We start from the raw sequence: 26,211 nt of genomic DNA, 5'->3' as shown, positions 1-26,211 counted from the left end.
TTCGCATGTCTCAAGGCAGAACGAACGGCAAGAATGTGAATAAAAAAGTTGCTTTGGCATTTACTAAAGTATGCATTTCATTAGATTAAAACTTTTTGTTGTATCACTTTTCGCTTTACAGTTGTTTTTTTGTGGTCTAAAACAGCTCCAGATCCAGCCTGGACCCAGTCTCATTCATAAATACAAACACACACACACATGTGTGTGCATGTGTGTGTTTGCATATGCTACGTATTTCACAACCTGAATTAAAAAAAAAAAAAAGAAAGAAAGAAGAAGAAGAAACAACAAAGACCACGCCACTTGCCCATGTCAACGATCTTATTTATGCTCCTATCTCTCATTCTTGTACCTGGCCAGCGCAGCCATCTACTCATCTACCGCTTCAAATGTGTCCGGGCGAAATGCTGGATCGGTGTTTTTTTTTCTTGCTTCTGCTTGTCGGATTATATTTTTTTTTTTCGGCAGCCAAAAACGAAACTGGTTCTCGTTCTATTAGATAGCATCATCGGCATCATCGGCATCATCTTCAGCTTTATCGGCGCTTGCGACCTGATGTGTCTAGACGAGCCTGGTCCTTGGCAACAGAGCCGAAAGGAGGGCCAATGTCTGCTGGGATCGTTGCTGTTGTTGTTGCTGTTGTTGCGGCAGGCGTGTTCCTTGAACTAAGGGCGAAAGTGGTATGCGTCACGTCCGCGTCTGACTTTGCTGCCGGGCGTATTCATACAATTTGCCGTTTATTCTTTGCCAGCCTCCTTTACCGGTCTGCTCATTTCCCTTTTTTTTATCGTTTCGGCTCAAGTTCAAGAAACTCTGCAACTGGCCAAGGAATGAGCCGACATTTTTATGCCCTTTCAAACGCTCAAGACAGACGCACATGACTAATGTCTATTCAATGCCACAAATCGATGAGTAAGACAACAATAATGTCCATCAATGGCCAAAAACAAACGTAACTTAGTCATAGCCAATATTAGTTTTTTGGTCAACATAAATCAAGTTCAACGCATTTGAAATCGAAAGTATTTCAAAAGAAACGGCCAACAGGCGTGCTGACAGACACGTCTGCTGTAGGGCGCCACTTGCTCAGCTCGGTGCTGGCGCCATCTAGCGTTAGTTGCGGGCAAGCTCAAACAGCTGTTATGCATTCATTTCTCACGCCGCGTTTTTTATATAAATAGGCAAAGAAGCAGATATGCTCGGCGCTAAAACACGGCATTTCGTGCGTAAAACCAATCTGCCGGGCAACTGGAGCTGGTGCCGCTGGAACAGCAGCAGCCAAAAGCCCGAGGCAACAGCTACACAGTTGGATGCGAGCGCAGCCAAGCGACAGCAGCTGCTCAATGAACTCGCAGAGCCTCTGGAGAGCAGCACCCGGCCGGCCATTGATCCCAAGGAGACGAGCGTGATGCTGTTTCCCGGCCAGGGCACACAGTACGTTGGCATGGCCAAGGATTTGCTGCGTTTTCCCGGCGCCCGTCGCATCTTTGAGCTGGCCAACGAGGTGCTCAAATACGATTTGCTCAAGATCTGTCTGGAGGGTCCCCGCGAGAAACTGAATCGCACCGAATACGCACAGCTAGCCGTGCTGGTCTCATCGCTGGCCGCCCTGGAGCAACTGCGCGAGGAGCGACCCAAAGCCATCGAGAGCTGCGTGGCCGCCGCCGGCTTCAGTCTGGGCGAGATCACAGCGCTGGTCTATGCGGACGCACTGCCCTTCGACAAGGCGCTGCAGCTGGTGCAGGTGCGCGCCAATGCCATGCAGGCTGCCTGCGATCTGGCGCCAGGCGCCATGGCCATGACCCTCTACGGCCCGGACACCAATCTGGGCGCCGCATGCGCCAAGGCGCAGCAATGGTGCCTGGACAATGGCATGGAGTCACCCTATTGCGGCATAGCCAACTATATGTATCCGCACTGCAAGGTCGTTGCGGGCAACGTGCAGGCCCTCGAGTTTCTGGAGCAGAACGCCAAGGCGCTCAAAATACGCCGCATGAAACGTTTGGCTGTCAGCGGCGCCTTCCACACGCCGCTCATGGAGAGCGCCGTGGAGCCGTTTAGCAAGGCGCTGAAGGCGATACGCCTGCAGGATCCGATCATACGCGTCTACTCCAACGTGGACGGCAAGCCGTACAGAAATGCCACGCACATTCTACGCCAGCTGCCCAAGCAAATTGTGCGACCCGTCAAATGGGAGCAGACGCTGCACGAGCTCTACGAGCGGCGACAGGGCGTCGACTTTCCGCGCACCTTCGAGTGTGGTCCCGGCAAGGGACTGCTCCAGGTACTCGAGAAGGTTAATGCGAAGGCTGCCCAGACGGCGTTCAATGTGATCGCGTGATTTAATAAAAAGATTTAGTTATTTCTTTATCAAAAAAATGTATTCTCTTGGCTAGCGGAAGAAAGTAAAGAACAGAAATGCGACACCAGTTGTGGCATGGGGGCGGGTGGGGCGTGGCTGGCGACTCTAGGCTTTGTAATCTCTGGTGCTCATGCGATGCGCGAAGGCGGCGCCCTTGTTTTTGCGGAATCTCTCGAACGGATCGTTCAGGTTGTTGCCCACGCCCTAAAAAAGAGTGCAAGCAACGGAAAAGTGTTAATTGCATTTGAGTTAACAAATTTTATTTGCTATTTGAATAAGTTATAAAATCAATCATAGGGAGATCTTCGGGCGATTACCTTGTACATGTCCTTGCGATCGCGCACCTCACCGCCCGAAATGGGCGTGTCGATGCCCTGGCTTTTGGAGCCGAGACCGGTGCCCGTGCCGCCCCAGCCCATCTTCATGAGCATCTGATGGCCCTTGTTCGTCTCCTCAATAAACTCCTGCGGCTTGGCAAAGCTGCTGCCACTGCAAGAAAGAGAAGAGATTCAGAAGTGAGAGAATAGCTTGAGAAGCTGGGATTAGCGGAGCACTCACAAGAAACTGGGCGGCGTGGGCGATCTGTCGCGTTCCACGCGTCTGGAATTGTTTACATTATTGCTGTTATTATTGTTGTTATTATTATTGTTGTTGTTGTTGTTGCTGGTGTTCCTCTCCGCGCGATTCTCGCGCGTGTTGCTCTCCCGTTCGTGTCGAGGCGAACGATTGCGGGCTTTGCGATTGTTGCCACCACCTCCACCACCACCCGCTCCTCCTCCACCAATCCTATTGCGCTGCGGCGGCGGCGGCGTGTTTGCGCGTTCCTCGGAACATGACTTGGAGCGTGAGCGGGATTTGTTGCGACTGATGGGCGTGCGGGAACGTGAGCGACTGCGACTCTTAGAGCTGCAAACAAGTTGAATATATATAAAATTGCTGTTGAATTGAAAGCTTATTGATCTTGACCCACCGATAGCAGCGCTTGTTGCTCTTCTTGACTTTCTCCAGCAGAATGGGACTGGGCGAGCGTGACTTGTCGCGCGTGCCATTCTTGATTTCCTCCTCCTTTTGCTTGCGCGCCGCATTCTTCACCTTGTAGTACTCGTAAAGGCCCAGTTTTTCCCAGCCCTCGCTGTAAGTTGCAAAAACAATTAGATTAGTTTATCTGGCATGGGATTATTTTAAGTTAGCTACATACTTGTCCCGGGGACGATCGTGCGAGGGCGCCGCATAGAAGGCGTTCAATGCGTTTGTGAGGCGTTCACTTTGCGGCGCCGGCGCTGGCAAGCGTATGTCCGCCGGATCGAGCGGCTTGTAGTTGTAGTCCTCCAGTCGTATGAGCGGAACTATGAGACCGGCTGGCAGATCATAATACGGCGCTGTCGGCACTTGCGGCTCCTGCGGCAGCATGGACTGCTCAGCAGCAGCGGCATCCAGATCACAGTCCGTATGGGTCAGCTGCTCGCCCAGCGTCTCATCTGGCCGCTGCTGCAGCACCACATTTATGGCCGCATTAAGTGCGCCAATATCCATGTTGGGGTCAACCGCTTGGCCCAGACTATTGAGCGGCATTTGTGCAAAGGGCGGCGGCTGTTGAGCCTGTTGTTGATGATGCTGTTGTTGCTGCTGGTGTTGTTGCTGCTGATGCTGCAGCTGCATCTGCTCGTCGGGATGTCGCTGCTGGTGTTGCTGATGATGCTGCAGCTGCATCACGGCTTGTATCGCTGCATTCAGCACACCCAAATCCACGGGCGGATCGCCTGCTGTGACTGGCAGCTGGTTGTACTGGTTGGGCGGTGGCTGCTGCTGCTGCTGTTGTTGTTGTTGTTGTTGTTGCTGCTGGGGCGGAACCTGACCGTGAATGGGCGCTGGAAAACCTGGCGGCGGCTTTGACATGTCCGGAATGAAAAAGTTTGGACCGCGTGCATCCACATAATGATTGCCGGGCGGCGCCTGCTGCTGCTGCGGCTGCTGCTGATAGCCCGCGTAGATGTTGTTGCCCGGCTGCGCATGATCGTGCGTCGACGACGACGACGCCGACGGCGGCGGCGGCGTGTGCATATGCTCCTGATCCGCGCCGGGCATGGCAATGCGTTGCGCCATCAGAGAAGGTATCGACTTCGATTGGGGCGTGCCAGGCGCTTGCTGCTGCTGCTGCTGTTGCTGCTGAAGCTGCTGCTGTGCCTTTTGTGCAACAAGAATTTGTTTCTCCAGCTGCAGCTTCTGCTGCTCCAGCTGGGCTATTTGCTGCGTGGCATGTTGCATAAAGATCTGATGCTGTTTCTGATAGCTGTAAGTGGGAATATTGTTTGAATTGATTGATTGCAATTAAAACCACTCTCCCACTCACTTGTCCAGCGTGGCCTTTGTGCTCTGCGTATATTTGGCGACAATATCATGATGCGTATTCTGCAGATTCGTTTTGTACTCCTGCATGGATGAGTCCGGTGATTGCAGCTTGGAGATGACGCACGCATCAAAGAACTTGGCCTTCGATTCCCACAGAGACAACAGCTTGGACAACTTCTGGCGCTGATCATTGTTGGCAACTAGGTAAAAACAGAAATTCAAGGCATTAGTATGGAGTCAGACATGGAAGAAGGCTCTGCTGGATGCTTACTCAAGTCCGCGCTGCAGAACATCGGTATTACGACATTCTCGAGGCTGTTCTTCAAATCGCTGATATTTTTGCGCATGCTGTAAAATAGATTTTGGCGCTTAAACAAAAGTGTGCCGGCGTCTCGAACGAATCTCAGCTCGACTGAAGCCCAAAGCTTGTTTGTCCGTCCGTCCGTCTATCTCTCCGTCCGTCCGTCCGTCCGCCTGCCCGTCCGTCCGTCCGTCCGTCCGTCTGCCCGTCCGTCCGTCCGTCCATCTCTAAGCAGCAATATTTTGCTTTGCCTATTATCTATAATCGTTACCTAAAATACCCTTGTAGAGTGTAATAGAATCAGGGACTGCCTGAGGTGAAGTTGCTGGTTCGATTTCCGCTTCGAACCAGCTGCCTGCGGTTCCTTTTATCTCATATATTTTCACAATTTTAATTTACATTCAATTTTTACTGTACATTTGCCCTTTCCACTGAAAATAGTGCAAATTTTAACTATTTTCATATAGAAATTGTGGGCTATATTTAGGATTTGCAATGTTTTTCAATTCCTTTTGCAGTCTTGATCATAATTTTGTCAGGGAATGTTAAAGGAAATGTTCAAATAAATAAAAGTGAATTCAAATTAATTTTACATCGGACCACAGTACCATAAATCTACTATAGCATCTGTACTAGTTAATATGCCAGCCTAAAGTCTGTTACTTAGTTTAATTTTGTTTATTTTTTTTTATGGCTATTGCGATTTGTGTTGATTTTTGCGAACTTACCAATGATGGAGTATATCATTAACTAAATATATAAGATGCAATTTTTGCTGAAACGTTGAACCATTGAGCAAAGCCCTAAAAATAAATTAACAAACGAAAAAAACATATTTTTTTGTCCATATTTTCTTCTTTTTGTTTTTTGCTGTACGCACAACAACATTTGCCAAAGTGTTTGTTGTGCTGCGTGTGTGTGTGTGTGTGTGTGTGTGTGTGAGTGTTGTTTTGTATGTGTGTGCGTGTGTGTTAATGAGTGTGTCTGTGTCTCTGTGTGTGTGTGTTGTGGGTTAACTAAGCAACTGTTTATTGCCGCCTAACTACGCTCAAGACTCAAGAAATAATTATTGAGCCTCGGCTGCATCTTCAATATGTCTCTCTCTCTCTCTCTCTCTCTCTCTCTGTTTTTTTTTTAAACGAATCAACGAATTAGTTATTTTTTCAACGAGTCGACTCAGCGAGTAGGCGACACTCGCTCTCACGACTCGCTCGACTCGCACTCGCTCTCTTGCACAAGATTTCGGACTCTCTCGCTTCGTATTCGCATTCGCATTTCGTTACGTTTCGATTTCGTTGCGTTTCGATTTCGTTTCGTTTCTCGTTTAACACTCGTTGAAAGAAAGAAACACATGTAATTAATAAATGTTGAAAGATCATTGATTATATATATAAACTGAGGCATACTTCTTTAAAAGATATTGTAAAACGACATTGATTTTTGCGCTGTCGGTTGAATGCTGTAAAATCCAGTTCTTGCCTAAAATTGCAATATCAAACGGGTTACTCATATTGTCATTGTCTCTGGCAAATTAAGTTTATGAAAAAAATGTTTATCAGTTGTTTTTTTTTTTTTAATTATACAAATTTGGAATTTCTTTTGCAGTTTGTCTAGCTCAAAACGCATTTAGTTAGATTTAAATACTAGATTTAGGCACTCGCTTTAGCTAGCTATAGATACATATATATATATATTTACCTGCCGAGATGCTGTCCTTGGTGCAGGACTCAATGATCGGCTGCAGGATACCATCGAATTCCCGCAACACAATGCCCTGCTCGTTGGCCAATTGCTCCAGCTGTGTCGTCTGGGCCGCCGCCATCGCATCGTCGATTTGCTTTGTCTTTTGTGTCATCAGCGCCTAAAGGTTTCACATTCGTTTCGTTTCGTTTCATTTCATTCGTTTCGGTGATTTGGTGTTCGGTTTTGGCGTTGATTTATAGTTTTCGTGGCGCGCGCATAAACATTTTGATTTTGATTTGTTTTCAGATTTCAAGAGCGACAATAAACGAGGATTTCGTTTATTTAATTTTAATAATTATTTGAATTTTGTTTTTTTATACACATTTTTTTTTTTTTTGTTGGTATGAAGAGTGGTTTCGTATTATTATTTGAATTTTTTTTTTTTTTTAGGTTTTATGTTTCAAAAAATATACAATAAAGCAAAAATTTAATGTAGCATTGTAAAATTGTTAATTCGATAGGTAAAAAATTAATATAAACATATTGAAAATCGTGATTCATTAAGTTAAATGCAGTTGTATAAAAGCTGAAAGTATATATAATTATATATACACATAATATATTCGGGCCAGACGAGCAACTGTAGAATAATACCACAAACACACGCTTAACGGAGACATATTTCCCGATACAAAGCAGGAGAGGAAGACCAGACCAGGTGAGGTTCATACAAAGCCGTGGTATAACACGATTTCAGAAATTTGAAGGGATTTATTGACCATAATATGCTACGATTGAAAGATCGAAATGTGAAAGAAGCAGAAAGAGAAGTCATGTTCGTAATGCCGAAGATTCAATAATCTTGCGGACATACATTGGATTTGCAATTTATTTAGCAATTTTAGTTGTCTTTCGTCTTGGGGTAAGATTTTCGTTTTCTAATAGAAACATTGTGTAGCTGCTAATTGAAGAATTTGGGCACGATATCTGATAAATGATATAATAAACCGCTTCGATAAATGTGCGAAAAAGGGGATTTATGCAATGATAACAACAGAACTGAGACTATTTGGTATAGATCAACGGGACTCTGGATCAAGAAGATCTATAAATATCTTAAAATACGAATATTCAAATAAATGTTAAGGGATTGAAAAGGAAACAGAATGGAATGGACTGAGAATGGACCGAATAACAGGCCTTTTAGATGGAATATATAACCATAGATATTGGTTACACTTCTATAAACATTAGAACTGGGCACAAAAATACAAACAAGTGTCAAAGGACCAAAGCCAAAGGCATGTTTTCTGAGCATAAAGTGGAAACGTTTTGGTGGAAACGTGTTTGCGGGATCTCATTTAAATTTAAATAGTGTTGACAAGTCAGCAATTTTCTAGCTTAATTTGTGGCTGTTTTCAGTGGAAATTTCGCAACCCTGTTAATTGGATGCAGGCAACTTTTTGAAGCGGCCGTCAACACTGAAGTAAAGCTGCTTTCCTTTAGGGCGAACTCTCACGAGATGTTTTGGCAAAAATAAATATATGTATGCATGTTTATAGAGAAGGAGTCACACCTGTGAAGAGAGAGCAAATAGTATTCAGTTATTTACCGTATGCTGTGCGGAAAGATTCGCATCCGATTGTTTAATCTGATCCCGCAGCGTATTCTGTTGGATTTTGATCGCATCCAATTGTGTGGCCAGGCTCATGGCTAGCGCACTGCCGTTTGCTGATTGGGGATTCGCTGGCGCTGGACCTGGGCCGGTTGCCGGACTCGCGCCTGCATTGGGCGGCCAGATATGCTGAGATTTCTGTTGCGCCTGCTGCATGCTGTCCTGGACATTGTCATGCATGTTGGTCGGCTGTTGCGTCGCATAGTGTGCGTGAGTTGGCGGCGGTTGTTGCATATAGAGCGCACCTGTGGGCATGCCGCCCTGTTGTTTCAGCACTATAGGGAAACGTTCAGTGAGAACCGGAATAAATGTATAATTTGTCGCTTACGTACTTGCTTGCTCCGCTGCCACACGGAACTGATAATAGCTGGCGAATTCGCCGCCATAGAGAAATTCAAACTTTGGATTATTCTGTTGCTTTTGTTTGGTAATTGCTTCGAACTCGGGTCCATTGCGTGCCACAAATTCGGCCAATTTATCAATTATATTGCGTAAACTTGCATCTGTAAAACAGGTAAAAAAGCACATCAATTTTTTTTTAGCTGAGTTCTGCAACGTGCGTATGTGTGTGTGCGGGCAAAGATTTTGCAAACATTCAGCTAACCTCTTGGGGGTTGAACATCCATTTTGCTTAGTATTCTGCTTTTTTTTTACAAACTAGCTATTTTGTAGGCTAAGGCTTAAATAATCATAACTTTTAACAATTAATTCATCACTTTTTGCGGCGACCGCAAAGAATTTTTATCAGCACTCTTCTTCTTGCTTCTATTCAGACGCCATATTTAGAGCTGGAACGTTTGCAATTGGCCGTTTATCGATAGGTTTCGATAGAGAGAATCTCCGAAGAAGCCAAAATCGAGTAAATCGCTTTTCTTTTTGTAAAACCTGCCAGTCATTTTGCATTTTATTCAATTTTTTGAGAAAGTGAACATGGCAGTACGTGTTATTAACGACGAATCACATTTTCAAGCGGAGTTAGCTCAGGCAGGAGTACGCCTGGTTGTTGTAGACTTTACAGCAACATGGTGCGGACCCTGTCAAAGGATTGCGCCCGTGTTTGACACGTTTCCCAGTAAATATCCCAAAGCCATATTCCTGAAAGTGGACGTGGACAAATGTCAGGACACAGCCGCCGGCCAGGGTGTCTCTGCTATGCCAACTTTCATATTCTATCGCAACAGGACCAAAATCGACCGTATTCAAGGCGCCAATATAATGGGTTTGGAAGCCAAAATAGAGGAGCATATTGGCACCGGCGTCGCCGAGGAGGCCGGCGAAGACTATGGCCAGGGTTTGGTAAGACCATCATATACATATACCAAATGTTTTTCACAACATGACTCACACACACACACACACACACCCACACAGATGGAGCTGAATACGTTCATCTCGAAGCAAGAGTGCGAGTGCTTGAATGAGTCGGACGATCACAATCTGAAGCATGCTCTGGCGTCGGCTGGTGGCTATCTGCAGTCCGACTGCGATGAACAGCTCATTTTGTCCATAACCTTTAATCAGGCCGTCAAGATACACTCGCTGAAGTTCAAGGCACCGCCACAACTGGGCCCCAAGGAGGTGAAGCTGTTCATCAATCAGCCGCGAACCATTGACTTCGACATGGCGGAATCCATGAGCAGCGTGCAGGATCTGACGTGAGTTGGCCACTAATTCAGCTAATTGGAAATGTTAACTTATATTTGTATTTGGGGCAACTTGCAGCCTGGGCGAGAAGGAGCTGGAGAGCGGCAATCCCGTCAATCTGCGCTACGTCAAATTCCAGAATGTGCAAAACATACAAATCTTTGTAAAGAACAATCAATCGGGCGGCGACATAACCCAAATCGATTATATTGGCTTTATAGGCTCGCCCATTATCACAACCAAGATGACGGACTTTAAGCGTGTCTCCGGCAAAAAGGGCGAAAGCCACTAAATCGATTAGCTTGATATTAAATTGAAGTTCTAGTGTTTTCCCCATCTTATTAACCAGGCTTGCTCCTTGTACTTTCGACTTAAAATTAAGCAAAAAAAAAAAACGTATAGAAATGCATTAACAATGACAACTAATAACAAATAAAACAACTCAAGCTGGCAATTATTAATATCGCCCATCACAGGCTGCTGTGCGTCCGGCCGTCCAGCTCCTTGTTGAGCATTTGCCAGGCGCGCTCCGCCTGTCGCTGCGTAAAATCAAAGTCCCACTGCGAGCTGAATATAACTTGGGACTTGGCCACAATATCGGCGTTGGGAACTTGACTGGCGAGACGTTTGCGTGCCTCCTCCTCGCTGAGGTTGTTGCGTTCCATGACACGCTTGATAGCCTCCTCGGGCGGCACGATCATGGACCACACCTCATGGCAATTGGGCTCCCAGCCGGCTTTCAGCAGCACAGCTGCCTCCAGCACCACCACTTTGGGCACCTGGCTGGCGGCGCGCAAGTTCGCCAGACGTCTATTCACCTCCACCATCAGCTCCGGCCAGACAATGGAGTTCAGCGTGTGCAGCTCCTGCGGATTACCAAACACTCGGGGCCCCAGCTTGGTGCGATCGATGCGCCCATCGCTGGCCAGTATCTCATCCCCAAAGTGCTTTAGTATCTTCTCATAGCACGTCTGACCCGGCTCGTATACATCGTGCGCCACCTTATCACAGTCGATGACATGGGCGCCCATGTCGCCCAGGCGCTCGGCCATTTTGCTCTTCCCCGAAGCAATGCCACCCGTCAGCCCAATGATGTAGGGACGCACGGGCAGCTGAGGACGTGCCTGTTCAAAATAATTACAGATGAGAAGCTTGCAAATGCCGAGAAATAGTGAGGGGAGTTTACCTCCGGCTGGCGCCAGCGTGTGCCCAGCAGATCGATGCGCGTGTTGCTGGAGCTGACCTTTGACTCGTGTATGCCATCGTGCACATTGCTCTCGACAATATCAATTGCGAAGATATCCAACTGACGCAGCTGTTTGCTGGCCCTTATCTCGTTGACCTTTTGGCCGCCACGCAGCGTCTCGGCGCTGACGACAATCATGTCCATGTCCGGATCATGCTGAGTCGGCCCAAAGGGATCGTCGATGGGCACAATATCATATTGCAAGGTATTATCAATGTCCAAAAGGAATTCGCGCAATTCAGCAATACGCTGCTCCACGGGCAATATTAGTTCCGGCAATATTTTGCCTAAAAATAGACGCAAGTGATAAGCGAGATAAGAAAGGTGGCCGTTCATGTTAGTTTACCCTTAGTCATTGCGGCCGTGGTGACGCCCACCACCAGACGTTTGCAGGTCCGGAGCACGGCCTGTGTGAGGAATATCTTATGGCCAATATGGATGCGATCGAAGGTGCCGCCCAATACCACTGTCGGGTAAATTTGCTGACTGGCCGGCTGGCCTTCTGCTTCTGCAAGCTGTGCGTCCGTACTGTTAGTATCCCCCAGAAAAATCGTTGGCTGACTTATGTTAAGCGCACGGCGCAGCCTATCGCAAAGCTCCGGCTGATGTGTGTCCGAGAATATCATATCAACGGGCTTGCATAGCTGCAGAGCGCAGGCTGCCGGATGCTGCTTGAGCGGTGCCACCAGCACGCGCAGATCCACCTTATTGCCCACATAGCTGCTGCTGTCCGCATACAACTGTGATATAAGACGACCCCAAACAGGTGGCGGCGGCGTTGACGTGGGCACATTTAAATGTATGTACAGCGAGTGAACGTATTTTTCAATGCTGCGCAAGGATTTGCCCAATTGTTTAATGTTGGACACGACCAGCAGTCCAGTTGAAGCCATCTTATTGTGTTTCCTTCGGCGAAGCCAGTTAACCGCGGTACCCTGTGCACTTTGGACTGGGATTGTTATTGTCCCACCGATATATCAATATAATCGATAAGTGTTGGACAACGTCTATCGCATTGCAATCAGAGCTGCCACTTGGCAAAACTATTTGGTACCAGAAATGTAAAGTGTATCATTTTCGAAAATTGTGTACGATTTGAATACAAGATGTTTCTAAAAGTTCAAAACATAAATGTATTAAATTTAGCGAATTTCACTTTCTATGAAAGCAAGCATAATATTTTGCATATAAATCTAGTAAACTTTGATTAAGTTCATAGCAATTTCATACAGTTTAAAGGCTTTTTAGGATAAAAGGTACCATTTAGTATACGATTGAGCCCGTGAGTAACTAATGTACCAGTTTGTACCAAACGATTGTACCAACCATGGTAACCGTGATTTCAATAGAAATCTATCGATAAATATTTACATATATCGCAAAAGTGTCTCGTGTGTAGTACACCCACCACTGAAGAAAAAAGTTTTTCACGAATTTTGTAGCATTTTTATAATTGTAATAAAAAAAAAGCGACGCAAAATGTCACGACAAGCCTCCAGATTGGATGCCAAGAAAGTGGTAAGTTAACCACTGAAAGCAGGCTATAGACGACGACGACTAAAGGTCGCTAGATTGTAAGATTAGCTATTGTTTGGCCTAGTCTAAGTACGAACCAATTGAAGTGCCACCCACCCTCAAAATCGGCTTCACATTCGCTTTTGCAGTAAGTGAGGGCGTGAGAGGGAAACGAGGCAAACAAAATAGCGCAACCTGCGCGCTATGGATAACCATTTTAGCAGTAACCGCACAACAGCCACAGCAACAAGAATGAGCAACGCTGCCGCCAGCAGCAGCAACAACAACAACAACAGCAGCAATGTGAACAGCGCGACGGGCAACAATGTGAATACGGCAACGGCCACAGTTGGCGTCGGCAATGCCGGACAGCCCATACAGGTGATACCGATGCCGCTGCTGCCGGCGGGCGCAGCCCAGATCATAATTGGCCAACAGCCGCAGGCACAGGCCGGCGGCGGTGCGGCGGGCGGACTGCAGCCGCAATTGATACCCTTGCAGGCGAATCAAATAATGCTGCAGGCGCAACAGCAGCCCCAGATGCAGGTGATGCAGCTGCCCGATGGCCAGACCATATTCTATCAGACGCCCACGATCACACAGCTCGATCCCAATGCGGCGGCGGCAGCAGCAGCGGCGGCCGCAGCGCCACATTATCTCAATATCAACGGGCAATTGGTGCAAATCACGGCGGCGCCCAGTGCTGGCCAAGCGGCGCCCACAGCGGGACAACAGATCATAATGCTGCCGCAAATGACGACCGTAAATGCGGCTGCGGTGGCTGCCAATGCAGCCAACAATGTGGCCCAGAACAGCAACAATGTGCAACAGCAACAACAACAACAACAGCAGCAACAACAACAACAACAAGCTCAGGTGCAGGTGCAGCTGCAGACGACGACGCCGAGCACGTTGGGAGCCGGCACAAGCGCGAGCAATGCGAGCAGCGCCGATGTCAGCACCAGCACAACGGGCACGAACACAAACAGCGAGGATGATGATAACTCCAAGGGCGAGGCGGACGAGGAGCCGCTCTATGTGAATGCCAAGCAATATAAACGGATATTGATACGGCGGCAGGCACGCGCCAAGCTGGAGTCGCGCATCCCAAAGGAGCGCTGTAAATATTTGCACGAATCTCGGCATCGGCATGCCATGAATCGGGCGCGCGGCGAGGGCGGTCGCTTTCATTCCGCCCAGGAGAAGGGCGATCAGTCCGCCGGCATGGATGGTATCAGTCTGCCGCTGGCCGCGAGCGGCGGTGCAACGCTTAGTCGAGGCACCGCGCGGGCGCCGCCCAAACTGATAGCACCGCACCAAACGCCGAGCATAACCATAACGGCCATCAAATCGGAATAGGCGGCGGGGCCGACGATTGCATAGTTTGTTGTAGATAACACCTAACATAGTTCTGTAAACTTAACATAGCCATGTAGTCGTATATGTTAAGTCTAATGTTAAGCTCAGGTCATGATTCGTTTTTTTGAACTGTACACAATTGCAAATATATTTGTATTTATTTAAAAGTGTGTGCATAGCGGTGCGTGTTTCCTCCCGAGAATGTTGTATGTAACAGCGCTGACCATGGAAATGTGTGTAAAAATAATTAACCCCAGGCTGAATTTTCCCAAAACAAAGACATTTCCATCCTTGCGGATGCCAAAAAGAACACGCGCTGTTAACTTAACAGCACTGTTAACTTAACAACACTGTTAACTTAACAGCACTGTTAACGAGCACATTTGTTAAACATAACCTACAAAAAAATAGTTGTACAAACGGAATCTTACAGAATAAAACACATTATTTTGTGTATTTTAAAAGACGTTTAAACTTATGTATAGACATAATCAACAGATTGCACCATTTGTGGGTACTGGCTCGTTTTATTATTGGCTCAAATTGCATTTTCTTTTCATTTTCTCGTAAACGCACACACACACACACACACGCAGAACTCGGAGTTCCTGACGCTCACGTACGGCGCACTGGTTACACAGATGCTGCGCGACTTTGAGAACGTTGAGGATGTGAACAAGCAGCTGGAACGGATTGGCTACAATATGGGCATGCGCCTGATCGAGGACTTTCTGGCAAGGACATCGTCGCCGCGCTGCCTGGAGATGCGCGAAACAGCCGATCGCATACAGCAGGCATTTCGCATCTATTTAAACGTACAGCCCACCATTTCGAATTGGTCGCCGGCCTCCGATGAGTTCTCGCTGCTCTTCGACTCCAATCCGCTAACGGAATTCGTCGAGCTGCCACAGGATCTGACCAATCTACGCTACAGCGCCATACTCAGCGGCTGCATACGCGGCGCCCTCGAGATGGTCCAGCTGGAGGTGCAGTGCTGGTTTGTTCAGGTACATATATACACATATATATATAAATATATAATATAAATAATATTTAAATGTCTAGAATTCAGTGTCTGTCTATTTATGTGTACAGTGAAAGCTCCACTAAAGCGAACCAGCTTCCTTTTGCGAACATCTTCTCTTTAACTATCAAGCTGCTGCTTGGATTCCAATTAGAACATGGAGTAGAGCCTGCTTTAAAGCGAACAAAACGCCAATTAGAATGTCGCATACAAGAGCTGGCTTTAAAGCGTACCATATTTTCTTACTTAAATCTTACATTTCCTTTAACTTTCAAGCTTCTAGTTGGAATCCAATCAGCTTTAAATGTTAAATGTTCTTTGGCTATCAAGCTTTTGGCTGGAATCCAATTAGATTTCTACATACTAAGCTAGCTTTAAAGCGAACTATTTCTTTCCACTTGAATCTTATTTGAATTTTACCTAAATAAATTCAAAAACTTTTCCCTTTCACTTAAAACTAAAATCTTTGCTCAAAAAAAAAGCTCAAATAATTCAAAAAACTTTGCAAATTTCTTAAACGAAATGGAAAATTTTGCAAACATTCATTTACTTTTATTTAGCTTCAACAAACATAAGAAATTATGTTTAAATCTGAATGAATGCAGGCTTTGTTTTTTCTTTGTTGTTGTTGTTGTTTGTCATTTGGTGTCCGCTCAAGAGAGTTTTCACTGTACGTATGTGTGGATGTGTGTGTGCGTGTGTGTGGAATACTTTTTGGTTGTTGTTCCTTCAAGCCGTTTATTTTGTTTTGCAGGATCAACTGAAGGGCGACAATGTGACGGAGCTGCGTGTTAAACTCGTGCGACGTCTAGAGGAAGCCATACCAGCTGGCGAGGATTAGAGATTAGAGAGAGACAAACATACACATATATATATATAGAGAGAGAGAAAGTGACACAGAGAGAGGGAGCAGGTGGGAGACAAACGCTTGGGGCGCTTCTCATTTAGGATTTATTAACATTTTCTATACCAAGCTGCATTCCGAAGCGAAGGCGCGCGCGTCTGCACAACACGAAAACAACAACAACAATAACGGCAAATTAATAATTATTAAAAAGAAAGAAAAATAAATAAAAAGTAAACCATTTTAGTTATGATTTTTATTCGACTTTATACAGTTGTTATAAAATATATATAGTGTATACATAAAGTAGTCGTATATAAAGCAATTCATGTTGAATTCAAGGCCTTTTGGTTAAGTGTTTGCTGCTCTACCCTTGCAGTGTGCATAAGTACTATGTGACGAGTGTTGTGTAACGCTCCAAAGGCGACAAAATCATAGGGTATGTATGCATATATGTGCCTGATCAGATAGAATATAGCTCGGAATCGGATATAGCTGCCAAATGTCAAATTAGGCAAAAGTTTTGTTCATAATCAAAAAGTTCTTTTGTGTTTTAAGAACTTTATTTAAATTGAGCACTTATAAATTGTCTTAAACTTTTAATAGTTTGACAAAAAAACGGATTAAAGTTTGACCAAAAATAGTTTTATGCTTTACGAACTGTTCTACTTTCAAAGAAAGCTAAGAATTTGCTATCAAGCCTAACTGCAAGAGCATTTCAACTTCGGCGTGCCGAAGGTAACTTTGATTTAATTTTGTTTTGTTTAAGCAATTGTAACATTTTATACAGGTGTTAAAAGTTTGGTGCCTGCAGTATTACTTATAAGATCTTAAGCGTTAGAGTTAAAGCGGCAATAATTGTATTTGAATTAAGTTTGATTGTTTTAGTGTAGGCGGCTTTTGTTTAAGTTTCGAAGCGCGGCCAGCCGACGTTGGGTTTTGCATTTGTTTTTATTTAACAACTAACAACAACAATAACAATATAATTGTAATTTTCTTCTTTTTTTTACGTGGAATACTTTCTCATAGGCACAATACAATACTTGGTTATACGTTTAAAGCTTTGGTTTGTCAATTTAGCTATTTTCCAGCTAAAATTGGCCAACAGTTTAAATTTTAAGCTGACCGCCATTTTTTGGCAAGTGCACTAACGACCCTGCTTTCAGCTACTTCGGGCTTTTTACAACATTGGAGTTTTCATTTTAAGCTGATCGCCATTTTTTGGCAAGTGCACTAACAGCCCTGCTTTCGGCTATTTTCAACATTGGATGCAGCTACATTTTTTTCATTTTTTTTAGTGACACTTGGCAACACTGCTCGGGGTACACTTTGGGCTTTGTTGTTGTTGTAAAAATTATTGTTGTTGCTGGCGGCGGCCTTATTTAATTCTGCTGCGGGCAAAGCATTAGGTTGAGGTTCCGGCGCGTCAGAACTTTGCGCAGGGCTTGCAGCGTTTTCATGCAGATGACGACACAACAGCCATTGGCCACGCCCTCAGCGGGACTCTTGCATGTGCAGGAGCTGCTCTTCAGAGCGGCGCTGCCGCTGATCACTGCAGGCGGCGGCTGCGCCTTAACCGAACAGCAGCTGGCGCTGGCCGCAGGCGGCGTGCTGCAGCAGCCGCCGGCAGCCGGAGCTGCGGGCTTGTTGCTCGAGCAGCAGCCGCCGGCAGCTGCTGGAGGCACCGGCGGAGCAGGAGCAGGAGCACAACAGGCGCCTCCTGTTGCTACGCAACCACAGCCGCCGGCAGCTGCAGGCGCCGCTGGCTTGGCAGCAACGCCGCAGCCGCCGCTCATGGAGGCCAGATTCTGGAGCAGCAAAGCAACATCCTCGATGTTTTGATTCATTTCCGCTTCGCGTTTACTCACTTTTTTGCTGGCGGCGCTGCCGCATATGCGCTTGCCATGGGAGCTGGCTGCTGCTGTCGTCGTGGTCGTAATTGGCTTGGCCTTCGGCGTGGAGCTGGAGGAGGAGGCGCCGCCGCAATCGCCGCCATGACAGCTCTTGGTCTGATCACACTTGCAGTTGGTGCAATTGCAGATGCCCGCATCTGCTGTGATCTGCTTGAGCGTTGGCTTATTGTCCCGTATGTCCAGCTCGACAAGGCCGGAGGCATCGTTGGGCACCTGCGAGGCCTGATGCAGCGTCGCCTGGAGCAGGGCGCTGTTGTTGTCAATGGTCATGAGTATATCGTTGAGCAGCGATTCGGTCTCCATGTCCTCGTCGTTGTCATAGCTATCATCTCTGAGCAGCTCCTCAATGTTCTGCGGATTCAGCTCGAGCGTGGGCAGCGCCGAGCTGGCCACATTTGTCGCCTCCACGTTTGTGCTGTTCAACATATCCACGTCCAGCGGCGCTGCTAGCTCCTCCATGTTGCCGCTGACGGCGCTGCCAAAGTTCGCCTTCAGATCCACAAAGCTGGGCATTTCGGTGGGCAGCGCCACGCAGGCATCGGTCAAAGGTGCGCTGGCCATGATGGGCTTGGAGACGAGCACGCCGGCATCGATCCAGGGACTGGGCAGCTCCTCCTCGGCGGCATAGGACAGCGGATATGCCTGCGATGTCTCCGGCAGCATAAACACATTCGACAGCTGTTGCAGGACAACGCCGCTGTCGTTGCTCGTGTTCTCCGAGCTCTGGCTGCCCGGATTGAGCAGCACCATGTCTGTCTCTTGTAGCTCCCCCTGCTGCTGCTCCCGCTGCTGCTGCTGCTGCTCGAGCAGTAATTTCTGTGCACGCTTCGACTTCTTCTTGATCTTGTTGAGATGCGTCTTCTTGTGCGACTTCAGGCTGTGCGAGGTGCTGAACGACTTCTGGCAGCTGTCCTCCTGGCAGGGATACGGCTTCTCGCCGGTGTGCGTGCGCCGATGCGTCTTCAAATGATGCGACGCCGTAAAGGCCTTGCCGCAATCGTCCTCCGGGCACTTGTACGGACGCTCCTGGGTATGGGTGCGCATATGCTTCTTCAGGTCGCTGAGCGTCGTGAAGCACTTCTGGCACATTTCGCAATTGAACGTCTCGCCATTGTGCAGACGCAGGTGGGCGTGCAATCTGATCAAGAGAACAATACAAACATTGATTAGCACCAATATCTATAATGTCTATATTTAGCGACTTGCCTGTATCGCGTGTTGAAGGCCTTATCACAGCCGGACACCTCGCACTCGTAGGGCTTTACCTTGGTGTGGACGCGCACATGGATTTTCAGGCTGTACGAGGTGAGAAATGCCTTGTTGCAGCCCTCCTCCGTACACTTGAAGCTGTAGTCACCTGGCCAATTAAAACAAACACACCGTTAATCAGACTAAATTACGTTTATTTCATTTAATAAGTATCTTCGCTTTTCAAGTTTGCCCGCCCAGTCAACGGCAACGGCGCACAAAGCAAGCGCACAGCGCTGCCAGTGTTGGCAAGCATAGTATCATAATATAAGAAGGTTGACAAATTTGTTGGTGTGACCATTTACCAAAACAAAAGTGTATAGGCCAGAGTAAAGGTAAGCTATATAAAAGAGTACTTGCAGTCGTATTTTTTGAGTAATAATATGATTAGTCTATTGCTGTAAAAGATTCTCCACTCTGCTTTTAGCAATGCTAACCCTGATTAGCCGTTATATTTTGGTTTCGGAATGACATGACGTCACGCGTTTTCATTGCGTGCATACACGCCTGTCTCTGTGCACTATCAGTGTTGCCTAACGGTGCAGCAGCGAACAACTGTTTGCGTTCGCCCGTCGAAGCGCACGCACGCATGCAACTTGTTTTTTAAAACGCTTTTTAAAATTATATATAAACAATGTCGGACATTGAGGAGAAATTGATTAAAAGTGTGAAGCAACAGGCGTGCTTGTATAATAAATCAAATGCTGGTTTTCGTAATCGCCAAAAAAGAGACAGAGCATGGGCACAAGTCTCAATGGAATGTGGACTGCCAGGCAAGTACACACACACACACACATGCATGCATTTTTACATGTGTGTGTACGTGAGCCCGGCAAATAAATTGCAAGCATTTTATTTTGTTTACAGTTAAACAAAGCCAATGTCGCTGGAAAACACTGCGCGATCGTTTCGTGCGCGAATGCCATAAATGCAGCGATTCACAAATGGATTCCAGCCACTGGCGATACTTCAAGCAGCTCCACTTCCTGCTGGAGCACATCAAACCACGCGGCTGCGGGTAAGATTTGCTGCAAGGAGCTTATATCTGCACCTTTTACATATATTCTGTATGATTGCAGTAGCCTGGATGACCAACAACTAGACTTTGAAGTCGATCTATCACTTGACAATGGCGAAACAAATCGCAGCTACTCCAGCGATCCGCACTGCAAGAGCGAGGCCAACGGGGAAGATCCGCTGAGCGAGGCATCGTCCAGCACAAGGGAACACCTGCCGCCGCCGCCTCTGGGTCTGGAGCAGGCACAAGAGGAGTTTCTCAGAGTAATGGGACTGCTGGAGAAGGTCTTGGCGCAGAAGCTGCCGTCGGATGTGCCTGCAGCGGATCCCTTCTACAAATACCTCGAGAGTATTCTGAGTCGCGTGGAGGCAAACGAACGCGCGGACATCCAATTGGAAATACTCAACTATGCCAATCAGTTGGTGAAGAATGCAAAAACACAAAGTGCCAGTTAATACAGAGAGAGAGAGAGTTATAGGATAAGCTGAAGGGGACCGGCAGATACCCTGTACGCACACTAGCTTAAGGATAAATCGAATTAGTATCAACTGGAGATGGACAGCGATTTGTATCGATAACAAGATCCCATGGAACTATCGATAATTAGCAGCGAATCTGATTACATATTCGTATTACATTTCGAATGTAACGTCTGCAGTTCGTATCAACTCCGAGAGATACCTTAATTCTTATCGATATTTGTATCGATATCATGAACCCATGGAAGCTATCGATAATAGGCAGCGAATCTGTTCACATTCATTTCGAATTCGATACATATATTTAGATTAGTTTTCTAATAGTTTATATACATAACTAGCACAAGAATTGCTGTCGATAAGGTAACGAAACTCACCTGTGTGTGTTTTTAAATGCGTACGCAGATTCCCGATGGTGCTGTAGCTGCGATAACAGTTCTCGTAGTTGCATTTGTAACGGCTCAGAGCTTCGTCCGAGCTCTGCGCGTCGGGATCAAAGAATAGACAATAAATATTAGTTAAATGAGCCAATTGGGTTCGTTCGAATTGAGTAAGAACTATGTACAAAGTCGTCTTTATGTCGTTAGGTATTATGTTTAATGTACTTCGTAAGTCGGATAATAAATATTAGCATAACAAATAAGTGCATGCAGTGTGTGTGCGTGTGAGTGTGTGCGTGTGAGTGTGTGTGTGTGAGAGGAATTTGTAGTTGGATGAGTTTTTAATGGTGTTTCGAGGTGTCGAAGGGTTCGGCTAAAACTACGCACCAAGTTGATTGTTTGTGAATGCGAAAGAAATTGTGGTTAACATAACTGTGAATTAGACGCCTAGCGGTTGATTGGTTGGGCGGGGCATTGGGTGCGCCCGCCCCCGGCCCCGCCCCGCTGTCTATAGCTCTAGGATTAACGAGGCGTTTGTTTTTTTCTTATTTTTGCTACAAGCGGCGTTACAAAAACGTTAAAATTAGTTAAAACACAAAAAATTTGCGACTGTTTGTGTAATATATATTTTTAAGTTATATTTTTGGCGTGGACGTGGCTTTGCTTGGAAATGGGGGCTGAGTACCTCGTACGCCATCGCCATCAGCTGATCCTCGTCGGGGTCCTTGTGCAGTGCGCCCGGATGGATGCAGTGTACCAAGTCATCCTCCTCATCTGGCTCGGTTCGATCTTCGATAAAGCTGCAAGATCGTTCGTTCAGTTATATCTCTCTCTCTCTCACTCTCTTTCAGCTTCGTTCAATTTGTGTCAGTGGGCCGTTATAACGATGTATTTACATATATATCTATACTCAAAACAATAACTGTACACATACATACATACATACATACATACAGTAGTCTATCGCATATAAGAACTAGCAGAAAATCAAACTTTTTGCATTGAGGCTCTGATTGAATATTTAATTTGTCAAATTTTAAGGTATTTAATTTTTTTAAATATATATATATATTTCACGCGCCTGATCTATTGAAAATATTGTAAGCAATACATATTTTCATATATAAAATGTGCGCTAGATTTGATCTTAATCCAATAATTGGGGCCAAAGTTGTTTATGCTTTGGTTTTTATTTACAGTAAATATATATATAAAACTATCAAAAATTAAAATCAAGAATAAAACTGGACTAAAACCAATCATGAACTCTCGACTGCAAACGCCGCGTTCTCATTTGCGAGCGATCACTGTACTTGCAAATTTGATATATGTATGTATGCTTACATGCATGTATTTGTATGTGTGTGTGTGTGTGTGTGCTAATTAGTGAGGTTAAGTCGCAGCCAACAGAAGAAAAAATCCATTAATTAACAGTTGACAAACAGCAAAGCAGAAACATCAGTCAAAACAAACAACAAAAACATAACAGAAACAAAACAAAAAAAAAAAGAACAACGGATTTGCTGAGCTGGAGACGCCTTAAGGCTTTTATAATAAGCTGATTAATTCATATTTAATATTGTCATGGTCAAACACGACGTCGCCGAAACTATAAAGGAAAATTTGAAAGAAAACACACAACACACACACACACGCACGCACACGGCGAAAACAACAACAAAAATATAGAATGAGGGGGCGTGAGCACGCCCAAGCGACAGGCAGAGGGAGGGAGGGCGCGCGCGACTGAGAGCAGCCCCTTGTTCCCCCCGCCCCGCCAGTCCCGTTTCAACTACTAACACACGCTGTCCCTGTCACGGACAGAACCGTTAGCCTACCTCGCCCCCGCCAAGCAGCCCTAATCTCAAGTATCGCGCGAGTGCTGAAAAACGAGAAATATGATTGAGGTGAACACTCATAGTGATAAAAATAGCGCAACGTAGACGTAGAGGGTCGGTCAGTGCGGACAGCACAAAAAGAAATTATATTCAAAAAATGATTATTATTGTACTAAAAATGAGAAGCAACTACAAAAATCAGCGGCTAACCACTTCATTAAAAATCATTTAAATTTTTGACTAATTGGGAGTGGTCAAATTGCATCTGCACCCAGTTGGGTTCGGTGAAATTAGGCAAATGAAATTCATTTAGACCACTCCAATCAGAAAACATGTACTTTAACGTTGAGCTGAAATCTAGTTGGAGTCAGTGATGCCGTTATAATTGTTAACTATACAATTCCAATTCCTTATGAAGTGTTATACAGAACGTAGCACATATCCAATTGGAGCGGCAAGTCCAGGTAATCCAGGAGTATGTCTAATTGGATATGTACGAAATACGTGTTAAAATAGCACCAAAGTACATTTAAATGGCAATTTCCCAAGCAAAATCAATAAAGTTCTGTCAAAGTTATGGAAAATTACAAAAAAACAACCTAAACATATGAACTCCAATCAGAAACAATGACTTAACTTCCAATGCGCGCTGATAAGAAAAGCAATTATTGTTGTGTGCGTAATTTACTCAAACTATAAAAAAACAAAACAAATTGAAAACTCGTTTGAAAAACATAAAATAAAGCAGAAATAGATATATTGTGTTATATCAAGTGTTTCACTTGATGGAATATTCTCGATTAGAATTTCACAATGGCCAGTCTAATTGGAAATCGTCTAATTTACAGCTAGTGTGAATGAATATGAGAAAAAAATCGCGTTGTTGTTGTTGTTGTTCTTACACATCAAGTATGTGTATATATGCATGTGTATACATAATTATATATGTCTATGTGTGTGTATTTTGTAGTGGGGGGAATATCTAAATGCGTTCATCGGCATAATTATTTTTAGACCAAACAAACAATTTGGATACAATCATCGGGCAGCAGAAGACGAACTGCAGCCGCAGCCGCAGCAACAGTAGAGCAACAAAAACCGTTATATTCCCAAGCATCGACTACATACACATATATGTATATATATATGTATGTATTGGTATGCAGCAGAGGTGGGTGAACACCGGCGAGCACAAATCAGGCAATTAGCAGACAACATGCTAGCATTTCGGACACTTAACGAACGTGCGTTGTAATAAGTGGACATTGGAATTGTTCAAAAAATTTGCAAAGAGGCCAAAGAAAAACTTGCTTTTTATGGCCGAATTTCGGGTCTAATTAGTTTTGGGTAGCCAAGACAAAAAAAAAAAAGAAAAAGGGAACGAAAATTAGACAAGGAGAGCAATAGCCAATGTATATGTATATGTGTATATGGCCGGGCACGTCACATTAGAGCAGACGATAGAAACATGCAGCAGAACATTTGTGTGGGCAGTGGAAAATTTAGTCATGGGCATTATTGCCATGGTCGGGGGTCAGCAACAGACAGAACAGACAGGGCCAAAGTGCAAACACCTGGCAACATTTAAATTAAACTAAAATGCACCAGAACTATCGATAAGCATTCTTAACGAAAGCACGTATCACAAGTAATGTCTACATTAACAGTAAAAGCTATAAGCAATAAACAAAGGTATCGATAAGCATTGACAACAATAGCAGTGTTGCGAAGCATGCAATGCGTGGGGGAGGGGGGCGGGGGCTGCCAGTGCTTACTACCTCGTCCCGAGAGTGAAATATGCAGTTGTAGTAGTAGCAGTAGGAGTTGGTGTAGAGTTGTTGTTGTCGCTGCCAGTTGTTGTTGTTGTTGGTGGTGGTAGTTCTTCGCTTGCCGGTATCATGCTGAAGGACACCACTGTAGGTGGCTGCACCTGAACGAGCTTTTGATTTTGAAACTGATATTCCAGAGTAAAGCAAATGTCATCCAGATTGTATGTGTCGACAGCTGCTGCATTTGTTGCTGTTGCTGCTGTTGTTGTTGTTGTGTGCTGTGATGAATTTATGGGCATGGCTATGGCTATGGGTGTGGGTGTGGGTGTGGGTGTGGGTGTGGCTGTGGATGATGCTGTGTCTGAGGTGGTATTGGTGTTGGTGCTGGTTAGCAACAGGGGTGCACTTGCGAGCGGTCTCAGTGTGAACAACGCCGCGTCGTCAGCTATGTCAACTATTTTGTCGTTGTCTGTATGCGTCGTCTGTGCCGGCACCTCCTGCAGCAACGTGTACGTTGTTGTTGTTGTTGTTGTTGCTGCCGCTAACTCATCAACGTCCGCCTCAAGTTCTAAACTTATGCCTAATGGTTGCAGCACCTGTTGCTCCCCAGCCGTGTGACTGTAAATGCTGCTGCTACTGCTGCTGCTGCTGCTGCGGCTGACGCTGGCGCTGCCGCTGCCAACGTCCGCATCCAGCTTGGGCGCCAGCAGCGATGCCAGCAGCGCTTTATCCTCAAAACCATCAAAGTCCAGCTGCAGCGTTGACGACGTGATGGGCGGCGAACCCGTTAGCGAAGTGCGCGTTGAGTTTGTATCATAATCCCTGCTGTCTGATAAGGAATTTCCATGATTGGACGACTTCCAGCTGTGCTCGAAGTACTGTTGTTGTTGTTGTTGTGGCTCGTCGTTGCTTGCATCCATTTTGTACTTATTCTAGTATATCACATACACACACACACTCACGCACACTTCTCACTGATAGACATGTATTTTACGCATGCAGTTTTATATTATTTTTTACTTATATCACTGCGCAATGCCGATACATATATACATATGTATTACAAAAGAAATTAGAAGATTTATAAAGAGCAACACAGCGGCGATCCGAACAAAATAATCACGTCCACGCAGCGCAACAACAAAGATAAGACTAGCGATGGTAGTGGGAGTGTAAAACTTAAATCGATATATCGATGATGTCACTAGTGATGATTGCTTTTCAACAGAAAGATCTCATTAGTCTTTTACGGGCATTCCCTTAAATCATTTTAAATGATCATTTTGCATCCGATTGGAGAAGAGGCCTTAATATTGTAAGCTGTTGCTGTAAGAGTTTGTTAAGTGAGCATAAAAAAGAAACAATTGAAGGAAATTATAAATGTCTATGCTTATTTTCTTAGGTAAAATATAATATTCATTGGTAATATGATAATATTAAGGGAACTGGTAAGACAAATTCAATTAGGAGTGTGGAGTGGTAGACATCAGTACAACACAACCAGAATACTAATGAATATTGTAAAGCATGTATATTAAATTAAGAATCATGGAGTATACGGCGA

The 26,211-nt window shown here is 45.4% G+C and overlaps 7 protein-coding genes across 9 annotated transcripts; 4 read left to right on the top strand and 3 right to left on the bottom strand.

The window, feature by feature from the left end:
- Nucleotides 1–1,156: 1,156 nt before the first annotated feature.
- On the top strand, nt 1,157–2,378 carry LOC115762921 (probable malonyl-CoA-acyl carrier protein transacylase, mitochondrial). The gene has a single exon (XM_030705302.1). The coding sequence runs from the start codon at nt 1,196–1,198 to the stop codon at nt 2,339–2,341; it is 1,146 nt and encodes a 381-aa protein (XP_030561162.1). The 5' UTR covers nt 1,157–1,195; the 3' UTR covers nt 2,342–2,378.
- Nucleotides 2,374–9,197, bottom strand: LOC115762919 (calcium homeostasis endoplasmic reticulum protein). 2 transcript variants are annotated; one of them, XM_030705299.1, is made up of 13 exons: nt 8,975–9,197; nt 8,703–8,873; nt 8,308–8,645; nt 6,711–6,873; nt 6,419–6,491; nt 5,741–5,815; nt 4,983–5,059; nt 4,713–4,911; nt 3,561–4,652; nt 3,333–3,494; nt 2,921–3,268; nt 2,680–2,851; nt 2,374–2,566 (listed from the first exon to the last, which is right to left on the bottom strand). In XM_030705299.1, the coding sequence occupies exons 1-13, from the start codon at nt 8,994–8,996 to the stop codon at nt 2,468–2,470; spliced, it is 2,991 nt and encodes a 996-aa protein (XP_030561159.1). In that variant the 5' UTR covers nt 8,997–9,197; the 3' UTR covers nt 2,374–2,467. The 2 variants fall into 2 exon arrangements, with proteins under 2 accessions (XP_030561159.1, XP_030561160.1); XM_030705300.1 differs by lacking the exons at nt 2,374–2,566; nt 2,680–2,851; nt 2,921–3,268; ... (2 more) ...; nt 4,713–4,911; nt 6,419–6,491.
- A 57-nt stretch (nt 9,198–9,254) lies between these two features.
- Nucleotides 9,255–10,452, top strand: LOC115762922 (thioredoxin-like protein 1). Its single transcript, XM_030705303.1, has 3 exons — nt 9,255–9,666; nt 9,742–10,025; nt 10,093–10,452. The coding sequence occupies exons 1-3, from the start codon at nt 9,301–9,303 to the stop codon at nt 10,304–10,306; spliced, it is 864 nt and encodes a 287-aa protein (XP_030561163.1). The 5' UTR covers nt 9,255–9,300; the 3' UTR covers nt 10,307–10,452.
- A 13-nt stretch (nt 10,453–10,465) lies between these two features.
- On the bottom strand, nt 10,466–12,245 carry LOC115762920 (bifunctional coenzyme A synthase). The gene is made up of 3 exons (XM_030705301.1): nt 11,607–12,245; nt 11,201–11,547; nt 10,466–11,138 (listed from the first exon to the last, which is right to left on the bottom strand). Exons 1-3 carry the CDS (start codon nt 12,151–12,153, stop codon nt 10,485–10,487), a joined length of 1,548 nt encoding a protein of 515 aa, XP_030561161.1. The 5' UTR covers nt 12,154–12,245; the 3' UTR covers nt 10,466–10,484.
- A 417-nt stretch (nt 12,246–12,662) lies between these two features.
- LOC115762750 (trafficking protein particle complex subunit 3) lies at nt 12,663–16,229 on the top strand. Its single transcript, XM_030705088.1, has 3 exons — nt 12,663–12,778; nt 14,731–15,141; nt 15,913–16,229. The coding sequence occupies exons 1-3, from the start codon at nt 12,740–12,742 to the stop codon at nt 15,997–15,999; spliced, it is 537 nt and encodes a 178-aa protein (XP_030560948.1). The 5' UTR covers nt 12,663–12,739; the 3' UTR covers nt 16,000–16,229.
- LOC115762749 (nuclear transcription factor Y subunit alpha) lies at nt 12,700–14,813 on the top strand. The gene is made up of 3 exons (XM_030705087.1): nt 12,700–12,778; nt 12,925–14,644; nt 14,731–14,813. The coding sequence occupies exon 2, from the start codon at nt 12,980–12,982 to the stop codon at nt 14,132–14,134; it is 1,155 nt and encodes a 384-aa protein (XP_030560947.1). The 5' UTR covers nt 12,700–12,778; nt 12,925–12,979; the 3' UTR covers nt 14,135–14,644; nt 14,731–14,813.
- A 34-nt stretch (nt 16,230–16,263) lies between the features above and the next one.
- On the bottom strand, nt 16,264–25,765 carry LOC115762660. 2 transcript variants are annotated; one of them, XM_030704966.1, is made up of 5 exons: nt 24,657–25,236; nt 21,726–21,840; nt 21,038–21,140; nt 19,122–19,272; nt 16,264–19,053 (listed from the first exon to the last, which is right to left on the bottom strand). In XM_030704966.1, the coding sequence occupies exons 1-5, from the start codon at nt 24,944–24,946 to the stop codon at nt 17,385–17,387; spliced, it is 2,328 nt and encodes a 775-aa protein (XP_030560826.1). In that variant the 5' UTR covers nt 24,947–25,236; the 3' UTR covers nt 16,264–17,384. The 2 variants fall into 2 exon arrangements, with proteins under 2 accessions (XP_030560826.1, XP_030560828.1); XM_030704968.1 differs by lacking the exons at nt 21,726–21,840; nt 24,657–25,236 and adding an exon at nt 25,244–25,765.
- Nucleotides 25,766–26,211: the final 446 nt, after the last annotated feature.

Source organism: Drosophila novamexicana, unplaced genomic scaffold (assembly GCF_003285875.2).
Source record: "Drosophila novamexicana strain 15010-1031.04,08,12 unplaced genomic scaffold, DnovRS2.1 tig00000644-arrow-pilon, whole genome shotgun sequence".
In the NCBI taxonomy this organism is placed as follows: domain Eukaryota; kingdom Metazoa; phylum Arthropoda; class Insecta; order Diptera; family Drosophilidae; genus Drosophila; species Drosophila novamexicana.
This window is presented reverse-complemented; position numbering and strand designations above follow the sequence as displayed.

What these genes read in the sequence shown, in the direction of transcription:
- LOC115762750 (XM_030705088.1), top strand. Translation starts at nt 12,740, where the DNA reads ATGTCACGACAAGCCTCCAGATTGGATGCCAAGAAAGTG. An exon ending in GATTGGATGCCAAGAAAGTG is followed by an intron (nt 12,779 to 14,730) that starts GTAAGTTAACCA and finishes ACACACACGCAG; the next exon opens with AACTCGGAGTTCCTGACGCT. An exon ending in TGCAGTGCTGGTTTGTTCAG is followed by an intron (nt 15,142 to 15,912) that starts GTACATATATAC and finishes TTTGTTTTGCAG; the next exon opens with GATCAACTGAAGGGCGACAA.
- LOC115762749 (XM_030705087.1), top strand. Translation starts at nt 12,980, where the DNA reads ATGGATAACCATTTTAGCAGTAACCGCACAACAGCCACAGCAACAAGA.
- LOC115762919 (XM_030705299.1), bottom strand. Translation starts at nt 8,996, where the DNA reads ATGGATGTTCAACCCCCAAGAG. An exon ending in ATCTTTCCGCACAGCATACG is followed by an intron (nt 6,874 to 8,307) that starts GTAAATAACTGA and finishes TGAAACCTTTAG; the next exon opens with GCGCTGATGACACAAAAGAC. An exon ending in CACGATCGTCCCCGGGACAA is followed by an intron (nt 3,495 to 3,560) that starts GTATGTAGCTAA and finishes TGCAACTTACAG; the next exon opens with CGAGGGCTGGGAAAAACTGG.
- LOC115762921 (XM_030705302.1), top strand. Translation starts at nt 1,196, where the DNA reads ATGCTCGGCGCTAAAACACGGCATTTCGTGCGTAAAACCAATCTGCCG.
- LOC115762920 (XM_030705301.1), bottom strand. Translation starts at nt 12,153, where the DNA reads ATGGCTTCAACTGGACTGCTGGTCGTGTCCAACATTAAACAATTGGGC. An exon ending in CACGGCCGCAATGACTAAGG is followed by an intron (nt 11,548 to 11,606) that starts GTAAACTAACAT and finishes GTCTATTTTTAG; the next exon opens with GCAAAATATTGCCGGAACTA. An exon ending in CACGCTGGCGCCAGCCGGAG is followed by an intron (nt 11,139 to 11,200) that starts GTAAACTCCCCT and finishes TATTTTGAACAG; the next exon opens with GCACGTCCTCAGCTGCCCGT.
- LOC115762660 (XM_030704966.1), bottom strand. Translation starts at nt 24,946, where the DNA reads ATGCCCATAAATTCATCACAGCACACAACAACAACAACAGCAGCAACA. An exon ending in GCATTTAAAAACACACACAG is followed by an intron (nt 19,273 to 21,037) that starts GTGAGTTTCGTT and finishes TTAATTGGCCAG; the next exon opens with GTGACTACAGCTTCAAGTGT. An exon ending in GCCTTCAACACGCGATACAG is followed by an intron (nt 19,054 to 19,121) that starts GCAAGTCGCTAA and finishes TCTCTTGATCAG; the next exon opens with ATTGCACGCCCACCTGCGTC.
- LOC115762922 (XM_030705303.1), top strand. Translation starts at nt 9,301, where the DNA reads ATGGCAGTACGTGTTATTAACGACGAATCACATTTTCAAGCGGAGTTA. An exon ending in AAGACTATGGCCAGGGTTTG is followed by an intron (nt 9,667 to 9,741) that starts GTAAGACCATCA and finishes ACACCCACACAG; the next exon opens with ATGGAGCTGAATACGTTCAT. An exon ending in AGCAGCGTGCAGGATCTGAC is followed by an intron (nt 10,026 to 10,092) that starts GTGAGTTGGCCA and finishes GGCAACTTGCAG; the next exon opens with CCTGGGCGAGAAGGAGCTGG.